General features: G+C 35.9%; 1 protein-coding gene across 1 annotated transcript in view; it reads left to right on the forward strand.

The window, feature by feature from the left end:
- Window positions 1-12,041, forward strand: part of LOC138715480 (esterase E4-like) — a 193,150-nt gene that overhangs the window by 162,780 nt on the left and 18,329 nt on the right. Inside the window, exon 8 of the mRNA XM_069848423.1 lies at window positions 2,002-2,149. Within this exon, the coding sequence (XP_069704524.1) occupies window positions 2,002-2,149 (148 nt within the window). The remainder of the gene's footprint in view (window positions 1-2,001; window positions 2,150-12,041) is intronic.

A 12,041-nucleotide genomic window follows, 5' to 3' on the forward strand; every position in this document is an offset into this window, starting at 1 on the left:
TGGAAATGAATGAACTGTTGTGGGAGTGGGTTCTTCATGACCTTTCAAAGAACAAGCCAATTTCTGGATCTGTTCTGCAAAGCAAGCTATTGAACTGAGAAATAAATTAAATAAATCAGTATTCAAGGCTTCTAATAGATGGCTCTTAGTCAAATTAATTAATAACGTGCAGTGATATTCAGTACAGTATTAGAGCATAGTGTTAGATATTAAATAGAATGAGATTAGTCTACTTTTGTAATGTTTAATGACTGAGTGAGTTACGATAATATTTATACAGAAAATGAGATTTTAATCAAGATGATTCACCAACGTAATAAGCGACAGAAAGCTGATTTAATGTGATTAGTGTTAAATGGAATATTTTGTACTTCTTGCAATTTGAGGCATGCCATTTTGTTTTTCATGTATATGAATGACAAAATATTCCATTTTAATATCACACCTGAATAATACGGAAACCTGTCCACAACGGAAAAAAAATTAGGACCATGTCACTTCCGTCTTGAACAGGTTTCACTGTACTACTTCAGCACGTTACATGTTACAATTTAGTTACTATAGCCTACATTCTCACCTGTTAAAAGGAGGTGTTCCACCTCACAGCAATGTTCAGCTTTGCAAACAAGAGCACTCGCAGACCGCTTCTTGTGCGCAACGAGTAAAACATACCGGTATGATGTTTACAACGAATGAAGTCAGTGGCGACTTGTAACCAAATATTAGCAATCATCTCGCAAATTGCTCATTTGCGGACCCATTTTTATTGGAACTTTTTCTTTCTATTATCATGTACTTTCAACAGTTTCAGTTTTCGCTATTAATTTTGATGCACTGTGTGTGTGTGTGTGTGTGTGTGTGTGTGTGTGTGTGTGTGTGTGTGCGCGCGTGCGTGTATGTATTCTCTTGGCCATGCTTATTTTCTTCTGTGTGGTGGTGTTTAGAGGTAAACAGGATTTGACTATCTTAACCTCTTAAGTCAGCAAAGCAAGAGACATGAAAAACCTCGATGATGTTCGGGTAAAAGGGGTTAAGTCATTTTGGTGCAAATGGAGTTTTATTCCCCAGGGAAATACACAAGTTAAATACTACAAGTCGGTGTGGGGGGGGGGGGGAAGAATACTAACATTGCAGCCTATGTGTTTTATTCGTGTATAAAATTATTTTTTGTAAGGATTCGATGTTTAATTTGGGTTTAAAATGCTCTCTCAATTAATATCACTCAATAAAAGAATTGTATTCCAATGGATACCATCCCATTGTGGAATCCTGGGAAACGAGAATGCGGATGCTTTAGCAAAGAAGGGCAGCACTGCTACTTACAGACCTGTTACTAAATCTACGTATCACTCTGTGAAGAGATTTATTAAATCTACATACTTAGACTTCAACAAACAAAATTTGATAACACAATCCCAAGGGAAAAAATGGAACTCTCTGCATCAAAATCCACAGTTAATTCCCGATTTACCACGAAAATCGTCTGTAGCTGCATTTAGGTTGGTAACAGACCATGATTGTTTGGCCAAACACCTGCATAGAATTGGAATATATCAGTCTCCTAACTGCCCATTGTGCAACTCAAACCAAGAAATGGATTCGGAACACCTCAAAATCTGTGCTTCAGTGGCTGGTCATGATAATATCTTTGAAAAATATTGGAGTGCAAGAGGTCAAATGACTTTATTGTCAAACGCCTGGCATTAGAAAACAACAACAACAATTTGGGTTTAACTCAAAACCAATTTTTATGACTTACCTACCTTCCTTAACCCAAACACCATCGAACAGTAAGTGCATCTTCAGTACTTCTTAAAATTAACCCTGGACTGCATACTTTTTTTTTTTGACAGTTTTGGTTGTATACCTGGAGTTACTAGTCACCCCACATATTCTATTGTGTACCATGGCTTTTATTTTTTACTAGCACTACATAGACATTATATGTCAAAATATAAATGTCATCTATATTTTGCTAAGGAGTTTCTTCCACTGAACCAGGTGTACACAGATTCATTATTCGGCACCGGGATGGAATCTGCTGTCAAAATCCATACTAAGGCTGGGGCCTCTGTATATTACTACTACTTCGACTATAGAGGCAAGAATAGTTACAGCGCAATTTTCGGAGACCCAACCGAGGACTACGGTGAGTTAGTAAAGAGAAAATTTGAAATTTGAAGTGGGACATAAGCTCGGCAATAAATCTCAAGGAACATAGGTACATATATCATTTAAGAATCTCCTTCATATGCCTAGTACATGTATTCGACCTCAGGAGTTCATATAATATATTTGCAGGGTGACTTACAAATGAAATTCGAATATTTTTAATGAAGACTAGGCTATATATAATTTATTTCCAGAAATAGTCTGCCCAGGCATCCTGGGTTGCCAAAACCACAGAATAACACACATATAAGAATAGTAATGATTACAGTAAGATAGATGAGCCAAATTTAAATGTGAACTAGGAGCTTAAGTTTAAGAAATAATAAATTTGTACATATATTTGTAACAATCACACACTAACGAATAGAAAAGGGGGGGGGGGTATTATGATATTCCGTATAAATGATTTTTCAGAATTGCCACAGACCCTTTAATGGTTGAAGTAATTATTTTTGGAATGATGTCATGGATTCCAAATGTTTTGATAGTGTTTACAGTTGATCGTGGGATGGTGCCCCTCGCTCCGATCATTAAACCATGTACTTCCCAGGTGCCTTCCATTTGATATTTTTCTCGAAAATACGGAATAGTAGGCTCATAAATTTGTTGTTTTTCTTTGTTGACCTCGGATGGTTGGGTCTGGCTCATCTCAAATCTAACAGTTGGGTCCAGTATAAAGCCTTTACTATTAGTCTTGTCTAGAGCCACGATGTCCGCTCTTCTAATTCCGCCGCCTTCAGACGCAACGCAGTGCACCTCTTCATGGACCTCGAAGGATTTGTTTCTAAGGGCTTGTGCTATTAGTTTTCGGATGTTATGATGGCGTGAATTTCTCAGGAGTTCTCCATGCTGACAGGATCCTAGGACGTGTGCTAAGGTTTCAATCTCGTTGCAGTATCTGCAACGGAAACCGTCCAAGGATCTCCCATGAAGACTTCTCACTGGTGCTACGTTAGCATTCATCTTAATTGCATCCCGCCATTCAGAGGAAGATAGACCCTCCTTAGAAAAAATCCATTTATTTCCGGGAGTATATTCTTGAAATAAAATAACACCTTTTCCTTTATGTGGAAGCGCACACCATTTGTCGTACTCTTGTTTCCTAAGATTTTGTCGTAGTTTATGGACATTGATGTTACTTATATCCAGATCTTCAGGTGGAATTTTTAACTTCCTGGAACATACTTTCTTTTCTGCTGCTATGTTCCTTGTAGAAACGACAAGAGGATTCGAGGTTCTCAATAATGTGTTGCAAATATTGAGATGCTGTAAATATGCTTCCCATTGAGCTTTGAAAAGGCTGAGACCCTTATATTTACGTTCGGTGTACAACATCGCGTCGGGCGTGTCTCCTGGCAAACATAAAATTTCCTTCACCGAACTTTTAATTAACTTATCCACATCTTCGAGAAACCGGTCAGAAAGCTGGTGAAGGGGAGCATTTTGAAGAGGATAAACAAGTATAGGCCAAATATACATATTTAAAACATTGAGTTTTTGTTCTGGTTTCAGAAGATAAGTAGATGTTAAAGCTTGGATCTTATTATTTAAATTATTGATTACTTTGGCAATGTCAAACTTAATTTCATCAGAAAAATTAATCCCAAGGTATTTGATTCGTTCATCTCCATCAATACTATTAACAATTGATCCTCCAAGATTCAATGTCGTACTACTTAATTTTCCTTTCTCGATAACGATGGTTTGAGTTTTAGATTCATTTAGACTTAATCCGATCTGCTGTAATGACCGTTTTGTCATGGTAAATATTTCAGATGCAGCAATTGTACTTTTAGCAACAAGTGCAATATCATCCGCAAATCCTAATGTTACTACATTATTTAGATCCGATACAAGGTCATATCCAAATTCTTCAGCCACACTAGGCTCGGATAATTCATCAAAAATGTGGTCTATGCTGAGATTAAAAAGCATTGGGGAAAGAGGAGCTCCTTGCATAACCCCTTGTTTAAACGGTATGGGTTTTGTTTTATGGATTCCAACCTCTATCTGGGTTTCATTTCCACACTGTAAATTTATAATTAAATCCTGTAATTTTTGTGGAAGGGCAGAATTGTGAATGACAGATTCCAAATGCCGATGTCCAACAGTATCATAAGCTTTATGCACATCAAGAAACAAGATGGTGACATCTTCTTTTTCGATTTTGGCCTTACGAAGAACTGAATTTAATATAGAGGCATTAATCTGTGCACCAGCAGTAGATACAAATCCTCGTTGGTTTTCATTAAATTCTAAGTATTGTTGCATTCTTGAACAAAGACACCTCTCCAAAACTCTTCGAATTACTGAACAAATGGTTATAGGTCGATAATTATTTGGGTCCTTTTTTTCTCCACCTTTATATAGAAGAACAGTTCTAGCTTTTCGAAAAAAATTAGATACCCAATTGTGTGATAACATTTTAGTTCCTATTAATGCTAAAATTACTGCAACTTTTTCACATTTAATAGTTCGCATCAATATTTTATCTGGTCCTGCAGAAGTGTCAATCGAAATACCTTGCATAGCTTTAAGAATTTCTTCCTTACTAACAGTATCCAGAAATTTGTTGTTAATATCATTTTTGTCAACTTCAGTAATATGGTTCGGATAATTATCCAAGTGATGGTGGTTTACATTATTAAATTTATTATTAAACGTAGTTTCAATCTCATTTACCGGAATACTTAAAGGACATTTCTTTGGTTCAAATATTCGACGAACTGCTTTCTTTCTTTGGTTATAATATAGGAATTGTGTCACCTGGTAATTGTATTTTTCTAGTCTGACTTGCTTTTCTCGTTTGGATTTCCTTTGCGGATTTGTGGTTTCAGTATAGTGTCTATTATTATTTTTGAAGTCACCACGTCTGCGTGCTAGATAATACCGCGTGGCGGGGTGTTTGGGGCCTGGGAGAAAATGATGAGCAGTACCAAGAAAATCTTTGAAATCTTCCGTATATTTTTGAAAGTTTTCCTCGTCCATATTACTCTGAAAAATTTGAATCCACTCATCCAAATTTTGTTGAAACCCATGAACATCATTTTTGTCTGAAACATTCTCACTCTCGAGATTAGGGAGTGGTATCTCCGGTATATCAAGGGAAACATTCTGATTATTAGAATTATAACTAGAACATAGATTAGTACGAAATCCTTCCGGATGAGCTTTAGCAATATGCTGCTTAACACCTTTGAAAAATTTATTACAATGAGGACAGATGTTAAGTGCAGTTGACCGTATACCATGAGCCACTTTCATGTGCTTATGAATACCCCTTTTATCATACAACTTTTTGCAATAAATACATCCAATTTTATTTTGTCGTAATGATGAATCATTATCATCAGGTTGATTAGTAGCACTAATATGTGTAGAAATATCGTAAGGATTTTCTGCTGCTGCTGGGGTAATATTCAGCGAAGAATCTTCTGATGTGTGACATCTCGAAATGTGGGTATTGATGCCTCGATGAGTAAAAGATTTATCACATAAAGTACAAGTGACAGAAGAAGTGTTAGTAAAATCAAATGGAGTAGACAGAGGGATGTTGGTTGACATCACTGATAAATTAAACTAAAACGCGTAAATAAACTACACAAAAACGAAATAAAACGAATTAATGTTTGTAAGCACTGTTGCTATGTAAAATCAACAAGCCTATAAAGTCACTAGAAAACACACTGAATTTCTTGAAGATTCACATGATGAAAAACTTTCCTAATATACACATGAACAAAAGAAATAAGAAAGTCTTCGGATAATCAAGAATTAATCCAGTTAAGGATATTAATCACATAATAAACGTTTGAAATGAAAGAGCACACATTGATCAAACCATGGCCTTCCAAGTTACTTTGTTATTCTATTCAGATTCACAGAAAGTTTCAAGAAGTTAATGATAATAATTTAAAACACAAGTGAAAAATTATACTAGTCAGCGATGAAATTCCTGCCTCCAAAGTTTTAATGTTTTTAGGATATTTTTAGCATGCTGAAATCAAATTCAAAGCCAAAAAGTTCCTATCACATACCATTTTTTTTTTTGTTATTTTAATTTTCTTATAATATATTACGACAATTTATAGCATAATTATTTAAAATGTAATACTTTAACATGTGTAGGTTTATTATGTTAGGATATGGAAACCAAATGTATTCAACATATTTTTAAGGTGTTTATATTGAAAACCAAGGACACTTAATGTTTCTTAGCAGATAGGGGGTGCAAGCACATTAGGAAGTTAGGGCGAAATAACCTGCAGCCTTGTCATTATTTTTTTGGTGAAAGATAGAAATGTCAGCCACTCCTTGGTGAGAGACTGAACTCAACTCATCTAGTTTCTCTCACATTTCATTAGTCTGCGTTTCATCTGGAAACGAAACAAAATCAGTTTGAAGCTTTATTGTGGAGTAGAATGTTGAAAGTTTTTAGTTCAGTAAGAAAGTATTTACCATGTTGCATCGAGGATGTCTAAATAATCCAGACCACTTTTGTTGTATAACTTATGTAGAATATACACACTGCCTAAGCAGAAGTGTAATATTACAGATTTTGTGAAAAAGTCATACCACGCCTATTTTTCAATCAAACTTGGAGACCAAAGTAAAGCTTGGGCACCACACAAAGTATGTAGAGTATGCACTGACGAACTTCGTCATTTGATCAATTGGAGAAGACCGTTGCTATCTTTTGGAGTACCTATGGTTTGGAGAGAGCAGTGGATCCATAGTAGTGACTGCTACTTCTGTTCGTGTGATGTGAAGGGGTATGATTCTAAACATAAAAATAAAATCGTGTATTCAGTTGTTCGGTCACCCATTTCACCTGTGCCTAATGTACCAATCCCTGTGCGATCAGAAAATCTTAAACAAACATCATTCTATTGGTACTGACAACATGAAATAGGTTTTAAATACTTTTTCTCCGAAGATGATAATCTTGTATATTGCAGTAATGTGAAAGAATTTATGCTAAAAATCTTGGACTTCCAAACTATGACCTAAGTGAATGGAGACTGTTTACTGATGCTTCCAAGCGAAGTTTAAAGGATTTCCTCCTTCATAACGGAAACATTTTTGGTTCAGTGCTCGTTGCCTATTCAGTGATCCTCAAAAAGTCACAAATTTGCAACTGCTGTTATTGCGACTAGAATATAGGAACACAACTGGCAAGTATGTGATGATTTCAAAGTTCTCACTATGTTGCTGGTCAACAATCTGGTTTTACCAAATTTCCATGCATTCTTTGCATGTGGGAAAGTAGGGCACGAGTTGATCACTGGACTATGAAAGACTGGCCACGTCGACAAAATTTGGAAGTCGGTTGTAAGAATGTTGAGTGCCAAAACTTTGTGAGTTCTTCTAAAGTTGTGCTGTCACCTCTCCACATTAAGCTTGGCTTAATGAAACACCTTGAAAAGGCTTTAAATAAGGTAGGAGGCTGTTTTAAGTACATATGTGAGAAATTTCCACTACTATCTGAAGCAAATTGAAAGAAGATATATATTTAATGGTCCTGACATAAGAAAACATGTCTGAGGCAGCATTTAAAAACAGTATGGATGAAAAGGAGAAATGTCAGCATGGATGTTGTTTTGTGAAGTTGTTTTAAAATTTCTTGGCAACAACATTGTGGATAACATGCTTGAAGCATACAAGGAATTTGGTTGTAACATGAGTATAACAATTTTCTGTTTTCTCAGCTAGATTATTTCGCCGAAATTCTAGAATTTTTCAGGATCTGCAGGAGTTCGAAAGAAGGTACCAAGGACGCGGGAGCAACAGTATGCTTGGTGATTATTGTTGGATGTTAAAGCGTGAAATACCTGAAGAGAAACATAAAAGAAAGAGGAACAGGAGGACTTTCTCAACTAAGAAGCAAGTGGTGTAATTTTTTATGTGATACATTGTGCTAATTTATACATCCAATAGTGAAGTAAACAAGACAAAACAAAGCAAAAACACTCTAGTGACCTTATGAACAACCATACACATAATTTCAGCAAGTTGTGTCTTTCAAATATTGTTTTTGAATTTGAAATAAAAAAGTGAAATGAAAAAGTTTGTGATGAAATTCACGTAATTATAAAATGCATTTAAAGTGATTCTGCAAACAAACTTGACGTGATAGAAGCAAACGGATTGAAAATTCGGATTCAGCACATCGACATGATATAAAATCACATTACTTAGTTTAGGCAACAAACACAAAGTTGAAATTCGCAGGCTAGTGTTATTTACTATAATAACAAAATTTGGGCACCAGTAAGTATTGTTTTTACAAGGAACCATTAAGAATATTTAAATAATAACAGTTGTCAAAGATAGGAAAATATCACACTTTGAATCACATTATCATCAGCATCATCATCATTATTGCTATTATTATTATTATTACTATTATTATTATTACTATTATTACTAATTGGGTCCCTATCACCACGGCATGGCGCGTCCTCAGGTTGCGGATAGAGGAGACGGCCTCCAGATATGGAGGATAGCTGCGAATATATTGAATAAGCAGTCGTGGACAGCCGATAAGGGGTGGTCCTCCAGCTTGAGGGTTGGGCGAAGGGCTAACAACCCATCACCGTAAAAAAAACAGCTTGTTACGAATCCCTACAATAAGCCTCGGAATAGTGGACACTCGGGAGGAAATTAAACGCAGAATAAATATGGGAAATGCGTGTTATTATTCGGTTGAGAAGCTTTTATCATCCAGTCTGCTGTCAAAAAATCTGAAAGTTAGAATTTATAAAACAGTTATATTACCGGTTGTTCTGTATGGTTGTGAAACTTGGACTCTCACTCTAAGAGAGGAACATAGGTTAAGGGTGTTTGAGAATAAGGTGCTTAGGAAAATATTTGGGGCTAAGCGGGATGAAGTTACAGGAGAATGGAGAAAGTTACACAACGCAGAACTGCACGCATTGTATTCTTCACCTGACATAATTAGGAACATAAAATCCAGACGTTTGAGATGGGCAGGGCATGTAGCACATATGGGCGAATCCAGAAATGCATATAGAGTGTTAGTTGGGAGACAGGAGGGAAAAAGACCTTCGGGGAGGCCGAGACGTAAATGGGAGGATAATATTAAAATGGATTTGAGGGAGGTGGGATATGATGATAGAGACTGGATTAATCTTGCATAGGATAGGGACCGATGGCGGGCTTATGTGAGGGCGGCAATGAACCTTCAGGTTCCTTAAAAGTCATTTGTAAGTAAGTAAGTACTAATTACTATTATTATTATTATTATTGTTATTATTATTATTATTATTATTATTAGTTGTTTAGGAGATACACTTAATATGTACACTGTCACACTTCATTTTAGACTTTAGTTACACTTGGGAAGTTCGTTTCTTATAAATGTGAGAATTTTTTAGGTTGAGTAACTCGATGAGAAGTCCATATTAAAGTTATTGTGAAACATTACCCATATCATTATTATGATAATATCACAGTCTAGTATATCAGTCGCGAAACTCAATACGTAGTAAATATGCAAACATTAGATAGTTGCTCACCACTAAGATCGCTAATATCGCCTCATTACAGGCAATGCAAAATAATACCGTCACAGTCTATTGTTTCTAGCACCCTCAAAACTCAAGCTTCGTGACTGTATATAGTAGACTGTGACAATGTACTGATTCTTTTTAAAGTAAGCGATAAATTTGTTTATTAATTCAACCAGTCATGCTCTGTTTGTGTTTGTGAATTCCAACGGATTAAGTCAAATAAAAGTTTGTTTTGTTAAGATCTCTCTGTGAAAGGAAATGATATCACCTCTGAAAACTTATTTCGGACATATTAAAATGTTATTACGAATGTGGACACATATTTCGGCAGCCTTTCGACTGATCCATATCTGTAAAAAATTTAAGACAGTAACTTCAAAATTATCAAGTTATTTGAACATTAAAGAAAATTATATAATTGAGATTGAAATAAAACAAAACCCATTCTAACAATAAAAATTTCATAATCAAGCACTAATGTGAACACCTAAAGTATAATTTATAACCATTTAAATCTTTAATGTTGATATCTCATTTCTAATTAAATGAAATTGAAGATCAATCTTCTTCTGCCTGACAAATGTTAGGCCACAAGGCCTGTTACGGTCTCACATAAAATTTTCACGCCATCTCTTAGCAGGACGACCCACAGTTCTTTGGCCATGTTGTACGTAATCATAAATTGCCTTTGGGAGTCTACTATTACTCATTCTTTCCAAATGATGTTTCCAATTAGACTGATATTGAACAGTGTAATCTAAAACTGGTTGAGTTTTGTAATTCCTTTAAAATTTCACAATTTCTTTTCCGATCCCATTAGTATAGCCAGCTGTTCTTCGCGTAAATAGCATTTCACAAGCCGTTATTCTGCTTTCCTCAGTGTCCATGCTTCGCTGCCATAGCTGAGCATCGGTCGTGCCAATGTGTTGTAGAGACGTATGCGGGTGTGTTTCTGAACCAAGGATGGTTTCATCACACTGTTTATAATGCCCATAGCTCTTGTGTATTTATTAATTTTCTGTGATATGTCCAATTCTTCAAAAATGGAAAAATTGTAACCTAAATATGGGAAACTATTACATCTTTCTAATATTTTATTATCGAAACAAATTTTACTTTGTATTTTCCAATATGGGTATTTCCCACAGAATGCCATAGCTTTTGTTTTATCTGTTGAAATTTCCATATTGTATGTGGCTGCTACTTGCTACAAATTATATATTGACCTTTGGAGGTCGTTTCCCATCCACTATGTTGAAATTCCGTCAGATTTGACAGAATTTCCGTCCAGTTGGCAACACTGCTTACAGAAGAATGTTTGCCATTTTGCCATCACTTTGTTTTAAAAATAATATCATCAAAATGCTTGTCCTCACGAACTATACACTCCTCAAACAGTGACTGTGCGTCCTTCTTCCTCAAAAAGCATGGCTCTATTATTCCAAATTGTGCAACAGCACACCAAACAGTAACACACTCGCTGTGGAGAGGTCGCTCATGAATTTCTCGAGGGTTTTCTGGTGACCAATATGGAATGTCATGTTTGTTGACGCAACCTGACAAATTAAAATGATCTTAGTCATTACTGGACACAACAGTATCGCCTGGAATATTTTCCAATATGTTCTTACAAGCATCTTGGCGGTTGAGCCAGTCACTTTGCCAAAGTTCCGGAACCACCACAACTTTGTAGAGATGGAACTTGAGGTCTAGATTAAGATTCATCTGACACTCCGATCAGATATTCCCAATACCAGAGCATGTTTAGTGGCTGAACGTCGTGGAGATATAGTAACAGCATCCCTCACTGCTGCAATATTCTCAGAAACCCAAACATTCCGACATCTACCAGACAACTTCTGTTTGAAAGTTGAACCTTTTGTCTGACATTTCTCACCCATATCAGTAAGGTTTTCTTATCAGGAATTCTTTCGTGCCAACCTACTCTAAAATGGGTAAGAAATTTCCAAAGCGTTGCAATCACAGTCACCATTTTTTTAAATGCTCGACATAAAATGCATGATGTTCTCCAGTTCACGCCATGATGATAACTGAAATGGCAGGGCTTGTGCTGCTCTAAGATATATGCCACTCAAGCGCAACTATCAAGAAATCTGTATGGCGGCCAATTCAAACTGGGGAAATCATCTGCCAGACCCTGTACTGTCACTCATGTGACTTCTGGACCTTTGAGTTTCAGATAATCATATTCCAGGAAAATCTATTTCTAATAACACAACACTAATATAGAAAATTGTGTGTGTTTGTCTAAGAGTAGTAACACATATTCCTTCCACATGACTGGAACTTCTAACTAAATACCAGTACCTATTTGAT

Source organism: Periplaneta americana, chromosome 15 (assembly GCF_040183065.1).
Source record: "Periplaneta americana isolate PAMFEO1 chromosome 15, P.americana_PAMFEO1_priV1, whole genome shotgun sequence".
Lineage (NCBI taxonomy): Eukaryota > Metazoa > Arthropoda > Insecta > Blattodea > Blattidae > Periplaneta > Periplaneta americana.